The 27,800-nt window shown below is 38.5% G+C and overlaps 1 protein-coding gene across 1 annotated transcript in view; it reads right to left on the bottom strand.

Moving 5' to 3' along the window:
• Positions 1–27,800, bottom strand: part of DEPDC5 (DEP domain containing 5, GATOR1 subcomplex subunit) — a 336,582-nt gene that overhangs the window by 266,669 nt on the left and 42,113 nt on the right. The window contains 1 exon segment of the mRNA XM_053702000.1: positions 9,704–9,824. Within this exon segment, the coding sequence (XP_053557975.1) occupies positions 9,704–9,824 (121 nt within the window).

Consider the following 27,800-nt stretch of genomic DNA (forward strand, 5'->3'; position numbering starts at 1 on the left):
CCGCACGGGTCCGCTCTGCTTACCGACTCCATTGTTCGTGATTGTGGCCCAGTTGGAGGATCCCCGGCATGTCATGTGGAGGAGGGGTCACCCCCTGTGCGCTCACCATTTGAGAAACCCTGCGGCCCATGCGGGATTCGTTATGGACTGCCCTCTGAGCACTCTTTTGGCTACCTCGGCTCCCGCCCTGTGCGTGTTGAGACAGGACATTGGGACACCACTTTTGCCTGACCTGCTGCAGCACCCTCCCTCTTTACCGGATGCCAAGACGGCCTCAAAGATTACCTGCTGTCCCGCCAGCATACTGATGCCCATAGCTGCCTCTACAGAGCAGAGCCGTACTGACACACCATTACAGCATGAGGCAGATATGAGGGGCTCCTGCAGAAGCTGTCTCCCACAAAAGCGCTATATTCATCTGAGAAACAGTTATTTACCTCTAACCTGGGTTGGAATCGGGTGAACTGTTTATCTAATCCTAGCCACCTGCGGTCCTTTTAGACTACTGCCTGCTGATCATATCAACCTTTTTGTGAAATCTGGTAACTACAGGCAATGAGACTGAGTGGCTTGAGGATATCTCAGACAATTAACAACTACCTGTTGCCAAAAATATTTGTCTACTTTTGAACTGAATTCTGCACTTGACTATACGACACCTGGCAATTTTGATTAACCGTATATATTCGCTTAATTCTATTTAGTATATAGCTTTGTTAGACAGCATATACTTCATCTTGTTATAAACTTGGCTATGTTGTGTGCTGTGGTTGCATATATGTGTTGTTTTGGTGTTACTATTTGTATTGCTTTTATTTTTGTTTACTTCCCAACGACCTATCTACATCAGGCGGTAGGGGACTTGTACTCACGCACGTCCACAATACTATACTCATCACAGGCAGGATTTACTGATCAAAATATATCTCTGCAGACTGGTGGTTTCTCTTTTAGTATCTGTAGGTTATAATAGTCTGTCAGCCAACCGATGGCAACAAGTGGGAGGGAGAATCTCACCTAACTCCAAAATTCTATTTTTCTCCATCTGATGCTCAGACTCTCTTAGAAATTAGCAGCTACTGGTTAACTCATATATGGCCTGGCTATCCCTAATAAATCAGTCTCCTACTTCCAACTATTTCCTAGCAAATAAAAGATTTTACAAGAGCCCCTTTTGAATTAGCTCATATAGGCTATTTCATGCTACATAGATTGGGCTCTCACATGTCATATATAGCTGTTCCTCCTTAGCCAACTACCAGACCACTGTTTATTAAAAGCAAACTATTGGGCAGTATAGCCTACTAATAGATTCAGATATACCTCTACAATAGCACTCATATCAACTCAGGGTCAATAGTTTTATTCATTTAAAGGCATAAGGTTGCTTATCCTGCAACACCGGGTAGCTCATATACGGACCCCCCTCATATACACATAATGGGGATGGCGTACCCCTGAATTCTCTGTGTCATCTGGGAAGGTGTTTAATTTTCATATTTTTTGTTTGGTTAAAGAGTTCTTGTGTGTTTATTGTCTTAGTATTCTGTTAATTTTGTTTTGCTAGTACTTATTCTCCTGTAGTAAGAGTAACTATCTTTAAGTGTCTAATATAAGTAATATTTTGATATGTCATGTGTTCTGACACCTAATGTATTAGAAGATACCTCCACCGCACTATAACTTGGATTACATATATACACTCAATACTAATATGGATCTCATCTTACCCCCCCTTTAAACCGTGCTTATTAATACCAATCCTCACTTATAAATAACCATATTATATCAGGTCTTATCCCACAAGAACTAGCCCATTTCTACACAATGTTTATATATGAGGCCTGCAAGCATCTCAGGATTGTACCTTAGCCTGACTAATACTTACACAGTATTGCAATTCATTGTGAACCTAAAACTCTAAATAAGTGGAGGTTTTCCACATTAGTTTCATAGGGAGACATATATATATTTTCAGTGATAGAAGGTACTAGTTTACTTTATTTTAGTTTATTATTGTTTAGATTTGCTATGTTATGTTTAAAAAATGAAAAACCCCAACGTTGTATACAACTACTCTGCATATGATAACCATTGAATCTGTAGTAGACAGTGGAAGAGTCTGCACTAGCATATCTCACCTAATGTCAATACTGATCTAGTTGTTTGTTATATATCTTTTAGCATGGTTATATAATGTTCTGCCCTGCGTGGCGCAAAGACATGTAATGTGTATGATTGTATACATTGTTGGATATAAATAAAAGTTTAAAAAATTCACATTCTAAAAACCAGCCTTCCATAGTAGGAAAAATATATACCACAGTGGCGGGCCGCCCAGGGAGGGGTGAGGGGCAGGAGAGAAGAGGAAAAAAAAACACACAAAAAAACACAATTCGATTTTGTATCTCTTAACTCGCATACTTCTCATAACGTTATTAAGAAATCACATCACATAATTATATTTCTATGTATAAACCCTTCTGGTAATATCCTGAATTATAGTACACCCTATACAATCTATAATCTGTTATTTTTTTTAAGGTTATAAATTCTTTTGCTTTATCTGCCTCAGTGAATGTATGTACCCACTCATTTTCCTCCACAATGATTTTTGCTGGATACAGCATATGAGCTTTTAATCCCTTTTCAATCATTGCTGTGCATAATGGTGCCATTATCTTCCTTTTTTGAACTGTCTCATTGGAAAAATCTTGAAACATTAATATTTTTTTACCTCCTATACTGAAATCATCAAATTTCCTAAACAAACTCAACATTTCTATCTTATCCTGGAATCTTAAAGGGACACTGAACCCAAATGTTTTCTTTCGTGATTGAGATAGAGCATGCAATTTTAAACAACTTTCTAATTTATTCCTCTTATCAATTTTTCTTCGTTCTCTTGCTTTCTTTATATGAAAAAGAAGGCATCTAAGCTATTTCTTTGGTTCAGAACCATGGAAAGCACTTGTTTATTGGTAGGTGAATTTATCCACCAATCAGCAAGAACAACACAGTGTGTTCACCAAAAATGGGCCAGCATCTAAACTTACATTCTTGTATTTCAAAGAAAGATACCAAGAGAATGAAAAGAATTTAATAATAGGAGTAAATTTAAAAAAGTTGCTTAAAATTGCATGCTTTATCTGAATCACGATAGAAAAAATTTGGGTTCAGTGTCCCTTTAATAATTTAAAGATACAGATTCTAGGTTTTGTACTATTATTTTCATTAACTCTTTTGGGGCCTATTCTGTGGGCTCTTTCAATAGGCAGAGGCAAAAGATGAGGAGAAAATCCTAATGCTAAAGGGAGTACTTTACATGTAAATTCCATTAGATCTACATATTCCGGTGTTTCTGGCAGTCCTACTACTCTTATATTATTTCGTCTGGAGCGATCCTCCAGACGAGCTTGCATATTTTGGAGTTTAGATACTTGTAATGTTAAGGTTGACTCCTGTGAATTAACTAAATCCTACAAATCAGATATCCTACTCTCTGCCTCTGTTATTCTGCTGGCAAATTGTTTAACCTCAGCATTTAATTAAACTAATTCTTGGGATATTCCTAAAAGCTCTTTCTTAATCATATCAAATTGTGAAGTAAAGAGATTATTTAACTGAAGAATAAGAGCTTGGGTATCAAGTGGAGCTGAGTGAATCTCCACAATGTCAGAACTGACATCAGTGACCCTGGTTTTCTTGTATTTTGATAAAGCGGGCATTATGGGCGAATGCTGCTTCGCCTGTGTCACAAATTTTTTAATTTAAGGAAGTGCATAAAATAAAACAGAAAAAATAAAGCAGTGATCTGCTTGTGTGCAATGGGATCTATAACCCACAACTACAGGTTGAGTGAAAAAAATATCTTTTATTTTTTTTCTTCCCTTTTTTTTTGTGTGAAAGAAGAAAAAAAAAAAAATTAGAATGAAATCCTGTTGGGATATTATAAGTGTGTATGTGTTCTAAGTACTTGTTAGGGCCTAATCTACTATATTACCTAATCACAAGAGTCACAATTCAACTCATCAGATTTAAAATACTTTGACCTTGTTCAAGCTAATTCCTTTTAACATTACCCATACTTTTCAACATTTTTCTCTGATACTCTACTTTTTTGCAGCAGCTGATATTGATATGTAGATTTCTGAAAATCACAAATATTTCAATAACAAATGAATCATGTATATGGTCCTATATAGTTATACCACCAATTTATAATTAAACAGATCTAATAACCCTTGTAGCAAATTCCTTTTAACAGTGCCTATACATTTCAATATTCTTCTCTGATGCTCTATTTTGTATGGTAGAAGGTATTGGTACGTAAATGTCTGAGAGGTATTTCTGATATTTTAGTAACAAAAAGAATCATATATATGGCACTGCATAACTATACCTCAAATAATTTTCCTAAGTTGTATCCATCTAGTGGTGGCCTGGTTATTTATACCAATATCAGGAAAATAAACCCTAGATAGGTTACCTTATGAAAAAAAAAATTATAACATCCTATCCAAATAATAGCCTAAGGTCTATGGTATTATTTACAAACCAGTAGGATCCATTACCTAGTTGACAATTAGGGATATATATATTTTATACTTTATATAAAAAGTGTCTCTCTTATGGTGCAATATATCAACACCTTTTACTGCTGTGGATAGTCAGATGAGAGTACAAAAAAAATGTCATTAATAATAAGGGGCCAAAACTTTAATCAGGGCTCCTTTAATTATCTGTGTGTCATCTAAAGTTCTGTAACTTCTTTAATATTCCTTAGTGTTCCACCTGAAAATACTCTCTCTTTTGTTGTGGCTTTATCATATGAAGATTAGCCAGAGAATAACTTCTTTTTCTGGGTTATATATAAGAGGAAGATTTCAGTCATTCTTTGATAGATAGAGAAGTATGGGTGAAAAATATCTCCAAGTTTAGGGTCCCCTTAGATCTCAGAGATAATCCGGCCTTTTACCTCCTAATAGTATACACAGATATAAATCATGCCAGGATATTATCAGCCCAATAATGTGAAGGGTTAAGTATCTACATTTAAGGCCATATGCAATATATATATAAATAATCTTGTATTTAAAAGGATACCAACATTCATGCAGAGTTAGAAAAGATTATGTTTCAAACCGTGTCTTGTCGTTGGAGCCGTCTTCATTCCCCTGTCTAGGTACTCTGAGGAATCTGAAAATAAACAGTAGGAGAAACTTTGGAAAGTTGTCTGCCAGTGTCCGCTGCAGCTTGTAACCATGAGGAAGGAGCAACAGACCCGAATCCCTCCGCACCCGTTATACTCCCGTCTCCGGTAGGCCTCTTAGCTTCTGGCGACTATCACTTGACTATTCCAGTCTACCTCCGTTTGGAATTTTGCGGATTTAACGCTACATTCAGCGCTTCAGAGGCTCTTGGGGCTGCCTTCTCTACCTCAGCATGGCTCCTGATCGGATCACAGTTGGTATTAAATATGGCAACGGCCGCTGTCTTCTCTGTTATTTGGGACTTCCACCGCTTCTGGATGTTTGTCCAGCGTGCGCCTAAAACAGCCCTCGTTAGCAGCAGGGCCAAAGGGCCATTAGCGCATGGCGGCTGATCAATCGGCTCTCGTACTTGCTGCCAAACACAGCGTGTTGCGGGAGCTCCGCCTCTTCCGGAAGTCCACCTTCTCTTGGTATTCTTAGTTGAAAGCTCGATATATCTTACTAACATTTAATACCAGCAACTTCAACCTCTTCAATTAATAACCAGTAAATGCATGTGTCCGAAGCTTGTTATAATTTATATATAACACTTCCACTGACTAAATGTTAAACCTGCGCTATTAAAAAATCCACTCTCTTTTGCCTTTAAATAATAAAGTGAATAGTCTGCTTTATTAAAAAAAATACTTTTTAGTTTCGCAAAACTGTTAACCAGAGATCTGAGGATGCAGTAATCGTTTTAGCGTAAATCGTGAATGCGCTCAAGCGATCACATCTACTTTCAACTTGTAATACAAGCGATAAGCCCAACAAGCTCAAACACCTGCGATAAACCCCTAATCACTTGCGTGCATATGTTTGCGCTCCACTTGTAATTTGGCCCATAATGTTTATGTAACACTGGGCGTAGGTCATGACCCAAACAATCGCAACAGACTACCAGCCACTGATGTTCTAGTGGCTCCTATGGTAGCTGGAGAAGGAAAGGGTCTGCGGCTGCGTTTTTTTCCAGACAAAGTTGTATTTAGTTGTCATGACACTCAAGAGGAAAATAAATACTATTTGAACTGTAATGAAATCATAAAAGAACAATGTAAAGTGAGCAATTGAGAACTTGTCTATGGGGGACATGTTTTAAAACTGCGTACTATAGTGATCATAGGCCCTCAACAACTAACAAACTTCAAACACAGAGATTATTTCTCTGCCTATTTGATTGTTTTTTTGTTATAAAGAAATGGTTGCTGCCGGCAGAAAATGTTTTAAATGGTATAAAAACTATTAAAAAAAATGAACTGAGGGCAGCTTCAGAACAAACAGACTCAGTAAACAAAAGGAAAAGTACAATAAAACTTATATTACAAATTAATAAAAGGGTTAATTAATTTTTCAAATTAAAGTGAGCATGTTTGAGTGAGAGAGTGTGTGTGCGGTGAGTAAAAATGGTTGTTGGTTTACACAATACCATGGTGTTACTGACACTGCAAGAGTAAAACCATATTGCACTAATTCAACTGATGACAAGTATGTGTGGTATCGGGATTGTGTGGACACAGTAAAATGATTTACGCAATAACATGGTGCTAATGACACTGCATGAGTAACACCACATTGCATTAATTCAACAGACAAGTATGTGTGGTATGGAAAATGCGTGTGTAATAATTATGTATGTATGTGACTGTGTACTGTGTTGTATTTGTTCTTTGTCTTAATCATTTGTAACCTAAATAGAAAGTAATTATTAAAAGGGACATGAAACCCCTAATTTTTCAAAAACTGATTCAGATAGAACATACATTTTTAAACAACCTTCCAATTGTTTTTTTTTGGGGTAGTAAGAGCTTAAGGACGTCACATGGGAGGTGATACAAGCCAAATACGAGCCCTTGATATGGTTATACCCACACAGCAAACCCAAGAACCGCGGGTCGGTGGAGCAGGGATTTAGCTGTTCAAGGGGAGACCGTATAGAGTGATATTGGCATGAGAGGCGTGTTTAATTTTATATTCTGTAAGTGCATTTTTGTGTGTGTCTGTGAAGTTGAATAAACAGTGTTGTGAATCGTAGGTGCACTCTGTTGTCTTTTATAGTTACACGTACGTGGTCAAGCAGAAGAGCTACTGAAGCTTATCTTTCAGAGAGCTGCCCTACATCCAGCAGATTGTTTTACATATAGAAACCCATACCATTGTGGGAGAACGATTTGGGAGCAGGCACACTTGTGAGGACTGCATAAAAGAATAAACTGTCGACATTTGAGCTAGGTGGAGTCACCTGAATACATTGTTCAGAACTTTTTGTGGTCTGTTACAAATTACCAGTGATACTTGATATATCAGTAACATTTTGCACATCAGTTATATTTGTGTATTGGGCTTTAAGTGTTTAAAGTGAAGGTAAACTTTGATGAATGAATGCCGTTTTTTAAAAATACTATTAAAAACAGGGGCACTTTCATTCATCATAGTTTAGAATGCAGACATTTTGATTAAAAATTTACCTTTGCTTTTTTCACAGCTAGAGCAGCTTCCCCCACCCGGAGATCCTCTCTTAACACGTCATCAATGACTAATCCAGCTTCTTCCAATCACGGCTTTCCCTTCAGGGTACTCATTGCCTGAGGCCATGCCGTGATTGGAGGAAGCTGGATTAATCATTGATGACGTGTGAAGAGAGGATCTACGGGTGTGGGAAGCTGCTCTGGCTGTGAAAAAAACAAAGGTAAATTTTTAATCAAAATGGCTGCTTTCTAAACTTTGATATATGAAAGTGCCCCTGTTTTTAATAGTAATTTTAAAAAACGGGCTTTCATTCATCAAAGTTTACCTTCACTTTAATCAGATTGCTCTACTAATTAAATTTGGTGAACCTTCCAATTTACTTCTATTTTCAAATAGAAAATGGTATCCTTTATTGAAGGAGCAAACATTATTTACTGTGAGCTAGCTGAAAACACTGGTAATCCAATGTCAAGAGGCAAGTATGTGCAGCCACCAATCAGCAGCTAGCTCCCAGCTTCTAAGCCTATCTAGATATGATGTTCAACAAAGGATACCAAAAGAACTGAGCAAAAGAAATAATAGAAGTAAATTGGAAAGTTGTTTAAAATTGCATGCTGTTCTATCTGAATCATGAAAAAAAAAATTTGGTTTCATGTCCCTTTAACAAAAATATGACCATCCCGGCGGAGAAGGCCATGACAAATGCAACAAGAGCATACATTTGTAAGCAACTTTTCATTTTATATATATTTTATCAATTTTTGCTTCATTATCTTGGTATATTTTGTTGAAGGTGCAGCAATGCACTACTTGGAGGGAGCTAGCTGATCACATTGTTAAAAGCCAATAAGAAGAGGCATAAATGTACAGCCACCAATCATAAGCTAGCTCCCTTCCTGCTTCTGAGCCTCAGCCTACCTGTAGTTATGCTTTTCAACAAAGGATACCAATAAATAGAAGCAAAATGAGATAAAGTATTCACAAACACCGGCTGGTATACAGACGGATTTCACGTCCCGATTGGCGCTTTCTCAAAGATACTCCTACTGAGGAGGAGCCTTCTTTTATACACTAGTCCTCCTCCGTGTAGCACAAATGCCTCAGTTTTTTAAAGTACGATAGCATTTAAGGTGGTACAATACAATTTCTCAGTTTCTAAAATGTAATAGCATTTAAGGTGGTACAATTCATTTGTTAATCCTTCATGATGGGTAAACATCCAACTTTACTCACTTAACAATAACAATATAAGATTAGAATTTCTGATGAAAAAGCATATGTTTTGCTTCATTGCCCATGTTTAAGTCAACTAAATAAAATCACTAAGGAAAGAAACATATATATATATATATATATATCAATGTAAATATTTGCATAGGAAATTAGTACATCTAGACAAGTATCCCCGCTTGCTTTTCCACAGAAATTCTTAATATACAATGTTTCCAATGCACAAGAGAATTGTGGGTAATATATGCAAATTAGATATGCAAATTCTCAAACTTTATATATAAATAAATGTTTCATACCCATAATTCATTCAAAACTCATCAGTTTCAAATGTCATTTGTCAATACCTCAGCTTATGCATCTTCAAATGTACTAAGGCCAACTCTTTACTTTTTTTTTTTTTTTTTTAAATAAATAACCAAACAAAGTTTATATTTTATGTACCTACCAGGGCCTGTTACTGAAATTGTGCCTAATTGCTATTTGAGAAGCCGGTATTGGAGGAATTGATATTTTGGGCAGTGTTAGTTTACCGGGTTGGGTATTCCCCGTAACTCCTATAACCCGGAACTGTTTGTGATGCTGATGCTTGGTGACTGTGTCTTGAGGTAGTAAGAAGGTAGTAACGGTAAGTGGCTATCAGAAAATTGCTTGTTTGGTAAAATTGTATAAAACTCATAAAACATGTATATATTATTGAAAAGAGCATATATTAAAACAATAGTCGACCATTCCTCACATTATCCCATGCTCACCTGAATGTAGTAGTGCGCTGGGATCTGGAAGGGCCAGGCAGTCTAAAAACCTGTGAGTCATAAGCATCATAGTCAACTTGTATGGGGAGAGCATTCTCTGTTTCTTTGGGGCTTCCCAGGGCTGCATAGTGGAGAGAAATTAATTCAGGATTTTACCAAAATAGGGTGAAAACGGAAGTATCTGAGCATAGTAATGTGATTCTTCAGGTCCTATACCCACCCCATTAAGTTTTGCAAGCAGAGTTAGTGTGTTATTGCTATAAATTAAAAAAAGGCAACAGGACCGGATTGGGAATAGCCCTAGAAAAGCTTAAGACCAGCCCTATTTTCCATTGAGTCCATAGAATAGGCACGCCCCATTTTCTGAAGGGAGTTACTGGGATACTCCTTCTCCAATATTTTTATTCAGAATTAAATTATATTAGTTAGTAATAAAAAAATGACAGATTGTTGTTTATATAGGAACCATACACAATTTCCTCTATGATTCCATTTTACAGTTTGAAAATGATTATCCATAGCGTGATCTGAAGACACTCAAAACAGTGTGTCAATCTGTCTCACAGTGACTTCACAAGGCATCATAAGCCATTTAAAAGGATGGCTACTAGAATGCTACATTGTCTAGGAAATAATACTTACAAGGAAATACTTTGTGACCTTAATATGTATAGCTCAGAGGAGAAAATAGAAGTAATAAATCTGCATCGCCTCACCAGGCGCACCACCCCCTTAAATTGTTGCTGGTCAGACTCAGCTGCTGTGGTCCACCAGGAAACCTCCTGGTATCCTGGTAGGCCAATCCCATCTTGAAAGGCAACTTACATGCTTTGTGATGGTTAATCCTGCTCATCAAGCTAAACTTTTTTTTTTAGATTTATAAAAGCAGTCATCCTGTCAGAAGCAATCAATACAATTGTTAGGAAGGAAAGGCACACCACAAAGTTCAATCTCTAGGCTCCATCAGCTGTGAATTGACACTATATGTGATATGTGATATATTCCACTCAACTAGTTTGCCATGAAAAAACTCAAATTCAAATCTGTTTTATTCCCCAAAAAAATGAATTGGGCAAACATGCAAACAAGGAAAAAAGGCTTTTCTCAGTCTGTTCATAATGGTTTTCATTAGGATTGTCTTAGATTTCCATAGAAGTAATGCGGAAGAAAGACACAGCAGCTGAGCCATGGGCGGCATTGGGTGGGCTGTGCATGGAGTGGGGGCAGGTTATGGGCAGTCACAGGTTTTACTTTGGAAACCCAGATATTTGTCCTGAACAGAAAAACTGCGTGAGGAACAACCAGGCAGTGCAAGGCACAGTTGTGAGCTCTGATATCATGTTGAGTAATTCTATGTTAACATTTTTCTAACCTCCAAACTAGCAATTGCAAACACAAATGTACAGTATATCATGGTATGTTAGCTGTGTACATGTTTTACAGTTTAAAAGTATAATCTGAATAATATTTTAAACATTCTATTAAACTACAGAGAAAAAAAAAAGCACCACTATATGCCATTAGCCCACACTGACACCTAGATTACGAGTTTTGCGTTAGAGTCTGTGCGGTGCTAACGTGCAGTTTTGTCTCACCGCTCACTTACCTGCAGCGCTGGTATTACGAGTTTTCAGAATCCCGTCGTTAAAAGGCAAGAAGTGAGCGTTGAGCAAAATTTTGGTCATTACTGCACTCCAATACCAGCGCTGCTTAAGTCAGCAGTGAGCTGGTCGTACGTGCTTGTGCACGATTTCCCCATAAGAATCAACGGGGAGAGCCGGCTGAAAAAAAGTTTAACACCTGCAAAAAAGCAGCGTAAAACTCACTAACGCAGCCCCATTGATTCCTATGAGGAAAAAAAAAGTTATGTTTACACCTAACACTCTAACATGAACCCTGCGTTTAAACACCCCTAATATTACACTTATTAACCCCTAATCTGCCACCCCCGACATCGCCGACACCTACATTATATTATTAATCCCTAATCTGCCGTTCCGGACATTGCCGCCACCTACATTATACTTATGAACCCCTAATCTGCTGCCCCCTACACCTACATTATATATTTTAATCCCTAATCTGCCGCCCCCAATGTCGCCGCCACCTACACTTATTAACCCCTAATCTGCCGCCCTCAACGTCGCCGCTACTATAATAAACATATTAACCCCTAAACCGCCGCACTCCAGCCTCGCAAACATTAGTTAAATATTATTAACCCCAAAACTGCCGGCCCTAATATTGCCGCCACCTACCTACATTTATTAACCCCTAATCTGCCGCCCCCAACGCCACTATATTAAAGTTATTAACCGCTAAACCTAAGTCTAACCCTAAACCTAACACCCCCTAACTTAAATATAATTACAATAAATCTAAATAAATATTACTATCATTAACTAAATTATTACTATTTAAAACTAAATACTTACCTATAAAATAAACCCTAAGGCCTAGATTTGGAGTTTTGTCGGTAAGGACCCGCGTAGCTAACGCCGGCTTTTTTCTGGCCGCACCATAAAAATAACTCTGGTATTGAGAGTCCACATAAAGGCTGCGTTAGGCTCCAAAAAAGGAGCGTAGAGCATTTTTAACGCAACTTCAACTCTCGATACCAGAGTTGCTTACGGACGCGGCCAGCCTAAAAAACGTGCTCGTGCACGATTCCCCCATAGGAAACAATGGGGCTGTTTGAGCTGAAAAAAAACCTAACACCTGCAAAAAAGCCGCGTTCAGCTCCTAACGCAGCCCCATTGTTTGCTATGCGTAAACACTTCCTACGTCTGCACCTAACACTCTAACATGTACCCCGAGTCTAAACACCCCTAACCTTACACTTATTAACCCCTATTCTGCCGCCCCCGCTATCGCTGACCCCTGCATATTTTTTTTAACCCCTAATCTGCCGCTCCGTAAACCGCCGCTACTTACATTATCCCTATGTACCCCTAATCTGCTGCCCCTAACACCGCCGACCCCTATATTATATTTATTAACCCCTAATCTGCTCCCCACAACGTCGCCTCCACCTGCCTACACTTATTAACCCCTAATCTGCCGACCGGAGCTCACAGCTATTCTAATAAATGTATTAACCCCTAAAGCCAAGTCTAACCGTAACACTAACACCCCCCTAAGTTAAATATAATTTTAATCTAACGAAATTAATTAACTCTTATTAAATAAATTATTCCTATTTAAAGCTAAATACTTACCTGTAAAATAAATCCTAATATAGCTACAAAATAAATTATAATTACATTGTAGCTATTTTAGGATTAATATTTATTTTACATGTAACTTTGTATTTATTTTAACCAGGTACAATAGCTATTAAATAGTTAAGAACTATTTAATAGTTACCTAGTTAAAATAATTACAACATTACCTGTAAAATAAATCCTAACCTAAGTTACAATTAAATCTAACACTATACTATCATTATTTTAATTAAATAAAATACCTACAATTACCTACAATTAAACCTAACACTACACTATCAATAAATTAATTAAATACAATATCTACAAATAACTACAATGAAATAAACTAACTAAAGTACAAAAAATAAAAAAGAACTAAGTTACAAAAAATAAAAAAATATCTACAAACATAAGAAAAATATTACAACAATTTTAAACTAATTACACCTACTCTAAGCCCCCTAATTAAATAACAAAGACCCCCAAAATAAAAAATGCCCTACCCTATTCTAAATTAATAAAGTTCAAAGCTCTTTTACCTTACCAGCCCTGAACAGGGCCCTTTGCGGGGCATGCCCCAAGAAGTTCAGCTCTTTTGCCAGTAAAAAAAAACATACAATACCCCCCCCCCCCCAACATTACAACCCACCACCCACATACCCCTAATCTAACCCAAACCCCCCTTAAATAAACCTAACACTAAGCCCCTGAAGATCATCCTACCTTGTCTTCACCTTACCAGGTATCACCGATCCGTCCTGGCTCCAAAATCTTCATCCAACCCAAGCGGGAGCTGGTGATCCATCATCCGGTGGCTGAAGAGGTCCAGAAGAGGCTCCAAAGTCTTCATCCTATCCGGGAAGAAGAGGCGATCCGGACCGGCAACCATCTTGATCCAAGCGGCATCTTCTATCTTCATCCGATGACGACCGGCTCCATCCTGAAGACCTCCACCGCGGACACATCTTCTTCCGGCGACGTCCAACTGAAGCATGACGGTTCCTTTAAGGGACGTCATCCAAGATGGCGTCCCTCAAATTCCGATTGGCTTATAGGATTCTATCAGCCAATCGGAATTAAGGTAGGAATATTCTGATTGGCTGATGGAATCAGCCAATCAGAATCAAGTTCAATCCGATTGGCTGATCCAATCAGCCAATCAGATTGAGCTCGCATTCTATTGGCTGTTCCGATCAGCCAATAGAATGCGAGCTCAATCTGATTGGCTGATTGGATCAGCCAATCGGATTGAACTTGATTCTGATTGGCTGATTCCATCAGCCAATCAGAATATTCCTACCTTAATTCCGATTGGCTGATAGAATCCTATCAGCCAATCGGAATTCGAGGGACGCAATCTTGGATGACGTCCCTTAAAGGAACCGTCATTCTTCAGTTGGACGTCGCCGGATGAAGATGGGTCCGCGGTGGAGGTCTTCAGGATGGAGCCGGTCGTCATCGGATGAAGATAGAAGATGCCGCTTGGATCAAGATGGTTGCCGGTCCGGATCGCCTCTTCTTCCCGGATAGGATGAAGACTTTGGAGCCTCTTCTGGACCTCTTCAGCCACCGGATGATGGATCGCCAGCCCCCGCTTGGGTTGGATGAAGATTTTGGAGCCAGGACGGATCGGTGATACCTGGTGAGGTGAAGACAAGGTAGGATGATCTTCAGGGGCTTAGTGTTAGGTTTATTTAAGGGGGGTTTGGGTTAGATTAGGGGTATGTGGGTGGTGGGTGGTGGGTTGCAATGTTGGGGGGGTATTGTATGTTTTTTTTTTACAGGCAAAAGAGCTGAACTTCTTGGGGCATGCCCCGCAAAGGGCCCTGTTCAGGGCTGGTAAAGTAAAAGAGCTTTGAACTTTATTAATTTAGAATAGGGTAGGGCATTTTTTATTTTGGGGGTCTTTGTTATTTTATTAGGGGGCTTAGAGTAGGTGTAATTAGTTTAAAATTGTTGTAATATTTTTCTTATGTTTGTAAATATTTTTTTATTTTTTGTAACTTAGTTCTTTTTTATTTTTTGTACTTTAGTTAGTTTATTTCATTGTAGTTATTTGTAGATATTGTATTTAATTAATGTATTGATAGTGTAGTGTTAGGTTTAATTGTAGGTAATTATAGGTATTTTATTTAATTAATTTAATGATAGTATAGTGTTAGGTTTGATTGTAACTTAGGTTAGGATTTATTTTACAGGTAATTTTGTAATTATTTTAACTAGGTAGCTATTAAATAGTACATGGTTAAAATAATTACAAAGTTGCCTGTAAAATAAATATTAATCCTAAAATAGCTACAATGTAATTATAATTTATATTGTAGCTATATTAGGATTTATTTTACAGGTAAGTATTTAGCTTTAAATAGGAATAATTTATTTAATAAGAGTTAATTAATTTCGTTAGATTAAAATTATATTTAATTTAGGGGGGTGTTAGTGTTAGACTTAGCTTTAGGGGTTAATACATTTATTAGAATAGCAGTGAGCTCCAGTCGGCAGATTAGGGGTTAATAATTGAAGTTAGGTGTCGGCGATGTTAGGGAGGGCAGATTAGGGGTTAATACTATTTATTTAAGGTTTAGTGAGGCGGATTAGGGATTAATAACTTTATTATAGTAGTGGTGCAGTCCGCTCGGCAGATTAGGGGTTAATAAGTGTAGGCAGGTGGAGGCGACGTTGAGGGGGGCAGATTAGGGGTTAATAAATATAATATAGGGGTCGGCGGTGTTAGGGGCAGCAGATTAGGGGTACATAGCTATAATGTAGGTGGCGGCGCTTTGCGGTCGGCAGATTAGGGGTTAATTATTGTAGGTAGCTGGCGGCGACGTTGTGGGGGGCAGATTAGGGGTTAATAAATATAATACAGGGATCGGGGGTGTTAGGGGCAGCAGATTAGGGGTACATAAGTATAACGTAGGCGGCGGTCGGCAGATTAGGGGTTAAAAAATTTAATCGAGTGGCGGCGATGTGGGGGCACCTCGGTTTAGGGGTACATAGGTAGTTTATGGGTGTTAGTGTACTTTAGAGTACAGTAGTTAAGAGCTTTATGAACAGGCGTTAGCCCAGAAAGCTCTTAACTACTGACTTTTTTCCTGCGGCTGGAGTTTTGTCGTTAGATTTCTAACGCTCACTTCAGCCACGACTCTAAATACTGGAGTTAGAAAAATCCCATTGAAAAGATAGGATACGCAATTTACGTAAGGGGATCTGCGGTATGGAAAAGTCGCGGCTGAAAAGTGAGCGTTAAACCCTTTTTTGAGTGACTCCAAATACCGGAGTTAGCCTAAAACCAGCGTTAGGAGCCTCTAACGCTGGTTTTCACGGCTACCGCCAAACTCCAAATCTAGGCCTAAGATAGCTACAATATAACTAAGAGTTACATTGTAGCTAGCTTAGGATTTATTTTTATTTTACAGGCAAGTTTGTATTTATTTTAACTAGGTACAATAGTTATTAAATAGTTATTAACTATTTAATAACTACCTAGCTAAAATAAAGACAAAAGTACCTGTAAAATAAAACCTAACCTAAGTTACACTAACACCTAACACTACACAATAATTAAATAAATTAAATACAATTACCTAAATTAAATTAAATTAGCTAAAGTACTAAAAAAATAAACACTAAAATTACAGAAAATAAAAAATACAGAAATTTAAACTAATTACACCTAATCTAATAGCCCTATTAAATGGACATGAAACCCAATTTTTTTCGTTCATGATTTAGAAAGAGCATACAATTATAAACATCTTTCTAATTTACTTCTATTATCTATTTTGCTTCATTCTCTTGATATTCTTTGCTGAAAAACATATCTAGATATGCTTAGTAGCTGCTGATTGGTAGCTGCACATAGATGCCTCCTGTGATTGGTTCACTGAGTGCATTGCTATTTCTTCATTAAAGTATATCTAAAGAATAAAGCAAATTAGGTAATAGAAGTAAATTGGAATGTTGTTTAAAATTATTTTCTCTACCTTAATCATGAAAGAAAATGTTTGGGTATAGTGTCCCTTTAAAATAAAAAAAGCCCCCCCAAAATAAAAAAAAACCCTAGCCTAAACTAAACTACCAATAGCCCTTAACAGGGCCTTTTGCGGGGCATTGCCCCAAAGCAATCAGCTCTTTTACCTGTAAAAAAAAATACAAACAACCCTCCCAACAGTAAAACCCACCACCCACACAACCAACCCCCCAAATAAAATACTAGCTAAAAAAACCTAAGCTCCCCATTGCCCTGAAAAGGGCATTTGGATGGGCATTGCCCTTAAAAGGGCAGTTAGCTCTTTTGCCACCCAAACCCTAATCTAAAAAATAAAACCCACCCAATACACCCTTAAAAAAAACCTAACACTAACCCCCTGAAGATCGACTTACCGGGAGACGTCATCATCCAAGCCGGGTGAAGTGGTCCTCCAGATGGGCAGAAGTCTTCATCCAAGCCGGGCAGAAGTGGTCCTCCAGACGGGCAGAAGTCTTCATCCAGACGGCATCTTCTATCTTCATCCATCCAGCTCGGAGCCGGTCCATCTTCAAGACATCCGATGCAGAGCATCCTCTTCATCCGACGACTAAAACAGAATGAAGGTACTTTTAAGTGACGTCATCCAAGATGGCGTCCCTTAGATTCCGATTGGCTGATAGAATTCTATCAGCCAATCGGAATTAAGGTAGAAAAAATCCTATTGGCTGATGCAATAAGCCAATAGGATTGAAGTTCAATCCTATTGGCTGATCCAATCAGCCAATAGGATTGAGCTTGCATTCTATTGGCTGTTCCAATCAGTCAATAAAATGCAAGCTCAATCCTATTGGCTGATTGGATCAGCCAATAGGATTGAACTTAAATCCTATTGGCTGATTGCATCAGCCAATAGGATTTTTTCTACCTTAATTCCGATTGGCTGATAGAATTCTATTAGCCAATCGGAATCTAAGGGACGCTATCTTGGATGACGTCACTTAAAGGTACCTTCATTCTGTTTTAGTCGTCGGATGAAGAGGATGCTCCGGCGTCGGATGATGGACCGGCTCCGCGCCGGATGGATGAAGATAGAAGATGCCGTCTGGATGAAGACTTCTGCCCGTCTGGAGGACCACTTCTGCCCAGCTTGGATGAAGACTTCTGCTCACCTGGAGGACCACTTCGCCCGGCTTGGATGAAGACGTCTCCCGGTAAGTCGATCTTTAGGGGGTTAGTGTTAGGTTTTTTTAAGGGTGTATTGGGTGGGTTTTATTTTTTAGATTAGGGTTTGGGCGGCAAAAGAGCTAACTGCCCTTTTAAGGACAATGCCCATCCAAATGCCCTTTTCAGGGCAATGGGGTGCTTAGGTTTTTTTAGCTAGTATTTTATTTGGGGGGTTGGTTGGTTGTGTGGGTGGTGGGTTTTACTGTTGGGGCGGTTGTTTGTATTTTATTTTTTACAGGTAAAAGAGCTGATTAATTTGGGGCAATGCCCCGCAAAAGGCCCTTTTAAGGGCTATTGGTAGTTTAGTTTAGGCTAGGGGTTTTTTTTATTTTGGGGGGGACTTTTTATTTTAATAGGGTTATTAGATTAGGCATAATTGGTTTAAATTTCTGTAATTTGTTTATTATTTTCTGTAATTTAGTGTTTGTTTGTTTTTGTACTTTAGCTAATTTAATTTAAGTAATTGTATTTAATTTAGTTAATTTATTAATTATAGTGTAGTGTTAGGTGTTAGTGTAACTTAGGTTAGGTTTTATTTTACAGATAAATTTGTCTTTATTTTAACTAGGTAGTTATTAAATAGTTAATAACTATTTAATAACTATTCTACCTAGTTAAAATAAATACAAACTTGCCTGTAAAATAAAAATAAATCCTAAGCTAGCTACAATGTAACTATTAGTTAGATTGTAGCTACAGTGGGGAAAAAAAGTATTTAGTCAGCCATCAGTTGTGCAAGTTCTCCCACTTAAGAAGATGAGAGAGGCCTGTAATTTTCATCATAGGTATACCTCAACTATGAGAGACAAAATGTGGAAACAAATTCATACAATCACATTGTCTGATTTGGAAAGAATTTATTTGCAAATTATGGTGGAAAATAAGTATTTGGTCAATATCAAAAGTTAATCTCAATACTTTGTTATATATCCTTTGTTGGCAATGACAGAGGTCAAACATTTTCTGTAAGTCTTTACAAGGTTGTCACACACTGTTGCTGGTATGTTGGCCCATTCCTGCATGTAGATCTCCTCTAGAGCAGTGATGTTTTGAGGCTGTCGCTGGGCAACACAGACTTTCAACTTTCTCCAAAGGTTTTCTATGGGGTTGAGATCTGGAGACTGGCAAGGCCACTCCAGGACCTTGAAATGCTTCTTACGAAGCCACTCCTTCGTTGCCCGGGCGGTGTGTTTGGGATCATTGTCATGCTGAAAGACCCAGCCACATTTCATCTTCAATGCCCTTGCTGATGGAAGGAGGTTTGCACTCAAAATCTCACGATACATGGCCCCATTTATTCTTTCATGTACACGGATCAGTCGTCCTGTTCCCTTTGCAGGGAAACAGCCCCAAAGCATGATGTTGCCATCCCCATGCTTCACAGTAGGTATGGTGTTCTCTCTCCTCCAAACACGACAAGTTGTGTTTCTACCAAACAGTTCTACTTTGGTTTCATCTGACCATATGATATTCTCCCCATCCACTTCTGGATCATCCAAATGCTCTCTAGCATACTTCAGACGGGCCCGGACATGTACTGGCTTAAGCAGGGGGACACGTCTGGCACTGCAGGATCTGAGTCCCTGGCAGCGTAGTGTGTTACTGATGGTAGCCTTTGTTATGTTGCTCCAGCTCTCTGCAGGTCATTCACTAGGTCCCCCCGTTGGGTTCTGGGATGTTTGCTCACCGTTCTTGTGACCATTTTGACCCCACGGGGTGAGATCTTGCGTGGAGCCCCAGATCAAGGGAGATTATCAGTGGTCTTGTATGTCTTCCATTTTCTAATTATTGCTCCCACAGTTGATTTCTTCACACCAAGCTGCTTGCCTATTGCAGATTCAGTCTTCCCAGCCTGGTGCAGGTCTACAATTTTGTTTCTGGTGTCCTTCGACAGCTCTTTGGTCTTCACCATAGTGGAGTTTGGAGTGTGACTGTTTGAGGTTGTGGACAGGTGTCTTTTATACTGATAACAAGTTCAAACAGGTGCCATTAATACAGGTAATGAGTGGAGGACAGAGGAGCCTCTTAAAGAAGATGATACAGGTCTGTGAGAGCCAGAAATCTTGCTTGTTTGTAGGTGACCAAATACTTATTTTCCACCATAATTTGAAAATAAATTCTTTCCAAATCAGACAATGTGATTGTCTGGATTTGTTTCCACATTTTGTCTCTCATAGTTGAGGTATACCTATGATGAGAATTACAGGCCTCTCTCATCTTCTTAAGTGGGAGAACTTGCACAATTGGTGGCTGACTAAATACTTTTTTTCCCCACTGTATCTTAGGGTTTATTTTACAGGTAAGTATTTAGTTTTAAATAGGAATAATTTAATTAATGATATCAATTTTATTTAGATTTATTTAAATTATATTTAAGCTAGTGGGTGTTAGATTGAAGGTTAGACTTAGGTTTAGGGGTTAATAACTAATATAGTGGCAGTGACGTTGGGGGCGGCAGATTAGGGGTTAATAAATATAATGTAGGTGTCGGCAATGTTGGGGGCAGCAGAGTAGGGGTTCATACATATAATGTAGGTGGTGGCGGTGTCCGGAGCGGCAGATTAGGGGTTAAAAATTTTATTTTAGTGTTTGCGATGCGGGAGGGCCTCGGTTTAGGGGTTAATAGGTAGTTTATGGGTGTTAGTGTACTTTTTAGCACTTTAGTTATGAGTTTTATGTTACGGCGTTGTACCATAAAACTCCTAACTACTGACTTTTAAATGCGTTAGGACTCTTGACAGGGTAGGGTGTACCGCTCACTTTTTGGCCTCCCAGGACAGACTCGTAATATCAGCGCTATGGAAGTCCCATAGAAAAAAAGACTTTACGAGGTTTACATAAGTCGTTTTGCTGGAAGGCCAAATAAGTGTGCGGTGACCCTAAACCTTCAAGACTCGTAATACCAGCGGGCGTAAAAAAGCAGCGTTAAGACCTCTTAAAGCTGCTTTTTTACCCAAACGCACAACTCGTAATCTAGCCGTGAGTTTTTTGTCAAGTAGTCAAGGCTGTAGAATTTGATAAATCCAAAACTAAGTTAAAACAATTCAAGTTGTTTTCTGATGGTTTGGAATATTGTTGGTAGGGGGGCGTTAATGCAAAATGGGTTTTCTAATGGATGGGATGCAAAGTTAAGATCTCTGTTAAAACTCACTATAGCACATTTAAAATTTGGCCATTATGTCCATTTAAACCAATTTCTTCAATGTAACCATCTAAACTACTAGTACAGAACATTATTTCATCTGCTGTCATAATAGACTATGAAAGTTTAGAAACAGCTTGTTGCTTGGCTGTGATGCTTGGGTATGGTTAAAGAAATCATCTATACTAACAAGGGATATAGAGGTTACAACAGGAGTTGACAGTTTTATTTCAAATGAAGTTCCCAGCAGCAACTATAAAAGGGCAGCCCTAGACAAGGGTGTTTTGTGTATAGGTATCTGGGTATAATGGTTCTCTGACACCTAGGGTTGTCAAACTATGGGAGTAATATGGGCTATACTGGGAGTGAAGTGAGTAATATGGGCTATACAGTGAGAGGAGTAATATGGGCTATACAGTGAGATGTGTAATATGGGCTATACAGTGAGAGGATTAATATGGGCTATAGAGGTAGAGAAGTGAATAATATGGGCTATACTGGGAGAGGAGTAATATGGGCTATACAGGGAGAGAAGTAATATGGGCTATACAGTGAGAGAAGTAATATGGGCTATACTGGGAGAGGAGTAATATGGGCTATACAGGGAGAGAAGTAATATGGGCTATACAGGGAGAGAAGTGAGTAATATGGGCTATAAAGTGAGGGGAGTAATATGGGCTATACAGGGAGAGAAGTGAGTAACATGGGATATACTGGGAGGGAAGTGAGTAATATGGGCTATACTGGGAGAGGAGTAATATGGGTTATACAGGGAGAGAAGGGAGTAATATGGGCTATACAGGGAGAGGAATAATATGGGCTATACAGGGAGAGAAATGAGTAATATGCGCTATGCAGGGAGAGGATTAATATGGGCTATAATGGGAGAGAAGTAAGTAATATGGGCTATACAAGGAGGAGTAATATGGGATATACAGGGAGAAGAGTAATATGGGCTATACATGGAGAGGAGTAAAATTGGCTACACAGGGAGAGGAGTAATATTGTCTACACTGGGAGAGGAATAATATGGGCTATACAGGGAGAGGAGTAATATGGGCTATACAGGGAGAGAAGTGAGTAATATGGGCTATACAGGGAGAGGAGTAATATCAGTGGTTAAGTCCTATAAAACAAAGTGTGGGAACTCACCAAGACTTCAACCCCCAAACAATTAATATTGTTTTATACACACACACGCACAGACTGTATTTATATGTATATATTAATCTATACACTTTGGTTAATGAAAGCAAATTAAAACCAATGAAGGGTTGAATGGCTGCCTTTGTCCTATGCCTTTGTCCGATTTCTGCTTAGGGGAGCTAAATAACCTCAGTGCAAGCCACTCAGAAATGTAAGCACCATGTGTTCCACACATTGTGGGGTGATCACACAGCAGGACCACTGACATGCTTGCATTAGTAATGGGCAGTAACACTTCCTACAATACACTAAGAGGATCTCACTATACATCTAACCAGACTGTGCTCCAGCTCCTCCCACCAGCAGCAACAGTGTTTACTGAAGAGTTTCTGATAGAGGATGGGTTAAACAATGGCACTATTGTAGGCAATCCCCACTTATTTTGTATTTATAGAATAGTGTGAAGTAAACCTAATGTGGTTCCACACTACTTATATTATATAGTATTGTTTGTGGGCTGGTGCTTGTACATATAATGTAACTACACTCAAGAATTGTGGAATTAGAGTTATTCCACAGAACAGTATGCACATAAAGCACTCTAATGCCCAGACTCTAAAGGTGAGGCTTTACGGGAATAAAATAAAATATAACTTTTATTATTGAAAATGTAAAATTGTAAACAAACATACAAAAAACACTCTATTGTTAAATCAATCAAGTGAGATAGATCCAAAATAATAAATAATGTGATACTATGCAAGTATTGAGAGCCTGTGTTATAAGGTTTTCAAGTATCACAATAAGAGTTACTGATATCGGTCTAATACCTAATTTATAATATATCTACCCAAATACTAGGAGTGTAAATTATTAGCTAATTATAGCATATGTTAACAAAGGCAAAATGGGTGGTCCTACTGTAGTATTTGTGGCATGAGTGCCTATTGGATTATGGATAATCCTGCTATACTACTTCTAGTATCATTGCCTATAGTTGCTGTCCTACTATATGGGGCTTAGGGGGTAAAACCAGAATTGAATATCATAAAAGGAGGTGATGACAAGGTAGGAGAGCTCACCCTGAATATGGGTTGGTGTTATTGGGTAACACAATTTTTAATACTCTGCAATCAATTATTATATCCGGTAAACAGTGCAAAGGTTACTGATATAATTATATTGCTTTGTTTCAAAAACGGCAGCTGAACAGTGCTTAGGTAATGGCAAGGTTACATTTTTAGTAATAGTGCTATATAGCCCATTTTATGAACATTGTATGAATAGAAAACAAGTGAGTGAAATTGTAAGCACTAGTAACAATATTATTTCAGGGATTAGGGCTTTTTATGTGCCTGTTACTTGTGTTACACACTTGAAGAGACATTGGATGTAATTCCGTTAGTTTGTGTTTGACTGTGGTGTGTCCACAGTGTACATAAGAATGTAATATTTCCATTTGTCACTGCGTGACAGAAATCTTAAAATAGTTACCTGATGTCAGGGGCGGAACTACCAGTGGTGCAGAAGTCGCGACTGCGACCGGGCCCGGCAGGTCCAACCCTCAGGGGGGCCCCAGCTTCATCAGCGCAACAATTTTTTTTTTTTTCAACAAAAAAAAATTTCACATTTTTTTTTCTCCAACAAACTTGTTTTATTCCACTTTTTTTTCCCCCCCAACAAACTTTTTTTTTTCACATTCTTTTAGTGGCTGCAGGGGCTGCGCGGTGCTCACTAACAGTATTAAATCAGAGCGTTGCCGCGGGTTACCACGGCAACGCTCTGAAACATTTGCAGCTGAGCGGGAAAGGAGGAGGCAGGAGCTGTCTATGCGAATGCAGCAGTAACCTCCCAGCGGGACTGTAAAGTGGAAGGAAAAGGTAAGTCCAGCTTAATGATGGGACCAATTGGGTCCATCGGTCACAGGCGGCACTTCAGTCTGTCATATCGGATCAGACTGCTCCTATCCTCTCTTGAAGCAGGCAGCCCAACGCGCCTGTTCTCTATTCACAGATCAGAATGTCACCCAAAAACTTAGAAGAACATTATTTGCAGAGGCTGACTGTGACTCCTGCCAGCCTAGCAGGCACTCTGCTAAATTGCCTGTTCCCAGCTGCTTTGCGAAACCACTCCGTTTCCCAGTGGGAAACGGAGTGGTTTTGCAAAGCAGCTGGGAACAGACAATTTAGCAGAGTGCCTGCTACTAGGCTGGCAGGAGTCACAGTCAGCCTCTGCAAAAAATGTTCTTGGGTGACTTTCCCACAGCAGCTGCTGCATTATTATAATAACATTATTTTTACTTTACTATGTTTCTTTAAAAAACATTGAAAAATGATGTGACTCGTCTAGCACTTTGCCTGCCCCCCTTCACTCTGTCTCCTCCTCCCTCTGGGCTAGTGGTCACATTCTGTATTGTCCCAGAGCCGCCAGAGCAAGGAACATGATGGGAGAGGAAGGTGGGAGGTGAGAGAGGCAGATTTCAGGCAGAGCGCGGGAAATGCAGAAAGAGTGTGTGGTGAGCTGAGTCTGAAGTAAAAAAGATCATTTTCTAGTTAAGTACTTTTTAAATAATTATTAAATGTTTTCACTTTTTAATACATTTAACATCACAGATACATGTACTGTAATGTGTGTTCTATAACTGATATTTTCAGTGATGGAGGATAAGCTTTCTCATTGTTGGAAGTGTTTGATTATGTTATGATATAACCTGTCAGAAAGGGCTGGGGGTTCAGTTGCTGTTCAGGCTAACATCAGTGAGCCCAGGGCACATAGGGGACAGCTGCTCCCCAGCACCAGACAGTGTTTATTTTCTTATTATTCCTGTGTGTTGTTTTGGGGTAGTATGACATTGGGGGTGGAGCACAGGACCGGGCTTCCCTCATCCTGAAGAGAGAGTGCATTAGTAGTAGCATAAGACAAGACAGAAATGACAATGCAGCTGCTGCTGAGAATCATGGCAGAGAGGAGTAGCTAGGATTGCAGAGGTAAAATTAAGCACTGAAAGTTCAAGTTTATTTGGCACTTTATTTTTTTAGTAATAATTTGTCAGTTTTTTCTAGAATTTTGATGGAGAGCTGATCCTAAACTGTGACTTGACTGTTTTGCTACATATTTTGTCAGCTTATTTTCTAAACTATTTGTTATTATATGATAAACTGGAGAAAGTTATCTGATACCTGCATACTATGTCAATAAGGCTGTAAATCTACTGCTACTTATTCTAACAGTTAGTTTACAAATTAAAGTTATTTTTATCTCCCCCCTTGTTAATGCTGCTCACTTTCTATTGTTTACTATGGTATACATTGCCACCAGTTATAGTTATAACAAAATAGTCAAGGATAAGGATTGTTTATGGTTAAATAAATCTATATGTTCTATATTTATAGATAAGGCAGTTATCTATACCTTATCCAATGCCTCTGTTTATAGCTTACAATTGTAAAGCACTACCTCTGGTCCCATATGTACCTCCCATAAGGACAACTGTCCAGAAGCCTGAGCCATGACAGTTACAAAAAGAGGTCTCATGTTGTATTAGATCTTGCCAAGCATATCCTGTTCTTTTAGAATCCAGTGTCCCTACAACATTTGTCATCTAATACTGTGGAGCAGATTCTCACTAATAAAAGCAAGGAGGGGATTTATTAGTCTTTGGAATATTTACATAGTTGTGTGTGTGCTTGTATGTGAGTGTGTGTGACTGAATGTGTGTTTCTGAATCTTTAGCTTATTCACACTTCCAACAGATTTCAGAATAAACAGTTATGTTTTGGTGCAGTTTGTTGTGTTCTCAATAAGGAAAACTGGAGAGAAAAAAAACTTCTGCCCTTTCTTGTGTGTCTTTGTGCCTATGTTACTGTGAGTGTGTGTGTGTCTGACTTTTGCACATTTCCAACAGATTTCAGAATAAACAGTTGTGTATCAGTAGAGCTTGTTGTTTTTTCAATGAGAACAATCGGAGAAAAAAAAGCTTCTTGGCCAAAATTGCACAGATAAAAAAATATGCGCACAGTGTTAAAAAAATGTTTAAATTTTTTTAAGGAATATTGCCTGTGTGTATGTATGTATGTGTGTATGTGTGTGTATGTGTGTGTGTGTATATATATATATATATATATATATATATATATATATATATATATATGTGTGTGTGTGTGCGTCTTTGTGGATGTATGTGTGTTGTATCTGTGTGTGCATGTAGGTCCTTTTTGTGTAATCATATGTGCATATATGAACATGTCTGCCAGAGGTTACTTGTCTTTGTTTCTGAATGCGTGTGTGTATGCATGCTTGGTTTTGTGTATGTTCCTATGTGCGTATGCTTGTGGGTATCTTGTGCTTTTGTGTGTGTGTGTGTGGTGTGTGTGATGTGTGCATGTAAATGTCAATAGATCTATCTTATGTATGTAGGTACCTGTCTCCTACATCCATGGGAATCACATCTGAACACACTGTAAATCCGCCCGGCTGTGGGTGCCTGGGTGTATGCATGTGGATGTGTAAGAATGTCTAATTTAAAACAAAATTATAGTGTAGCATGGAAGGTTCAGGAGCTTCAATGTTGCACTATAGAAAAAGTGTGACTCTCTAGTGCGTCTAGGTGCCCTCACTAAAGCGTAGTGCGAGCAGGACAGCACCGCCTTCATTTGGTGCAGCTGAGCTACTAGTTCCAGCAAGTGGAGTTTGGTAGTGGAATAACATTTGCCAGTGACAGGGCAGGGGTCATTAGGTTTATAGTTTGTGATAACTGTAACCATATTCACCTCAGTCTTTCTCCTAGTCAAACAGCACTTGGGTAAAGTTGAATCCTTCTATACGTATAACTGACTACAGTCTAAAGTGTTTGACTGTAGATATATGTATATGTGTATTTATTTATATATATATATGTATGTGTGTGTGTGTATATATATATATATATATATATATGAGAATTCATAATTTGTATTATTAATACTAAATACACAACACAAAAGTATGACAGTTGTGCGCTAGGATACATTAATAGGCAATTAGGCATCCTGATATATACAAACAAATGTTATTTATAATAACAATTATTATAATTCATCGACATCTGTGAATCTTCACCTTCCCTTTGCACACAGTCTAGGTATCCTTCTCTGCAGTAGTCATGCAGTTGCTATAATATATTTTTTCTGCCCAATACAGGGCTGGATATTGCTATAGCTATTGCTTTATACAAGAAAAGAGAAAGCTGATTATCCTGGAGCTGGGCATTTTCCTTCCCTGTGCAGTGGGTCTAACTAGTTACAGAACCAAATTAGGACCCTACACTTAGATAAAATGAGCCCTCTATCACGGCCAATTTTACAGCCTGATGCATCAAGGCAAGCATTAATCTTAAACAGGGGCTCTGAATTATATCACTTTTCTTTT

This window comes from Bombina bombina, chromosome 2 (assembly GCF_027579735.1).
Source record: "Bombina bombina isolate aBomBom1 chromosome 2, aBomBom1.pri, whole genome shotgun sequence".
NCBI classification, from domain to species: Eukaryota; Metazoa; Chordata; class Amphibia; order Anura; family Bombinatoridae; genus Bombina; species Bombina bombina.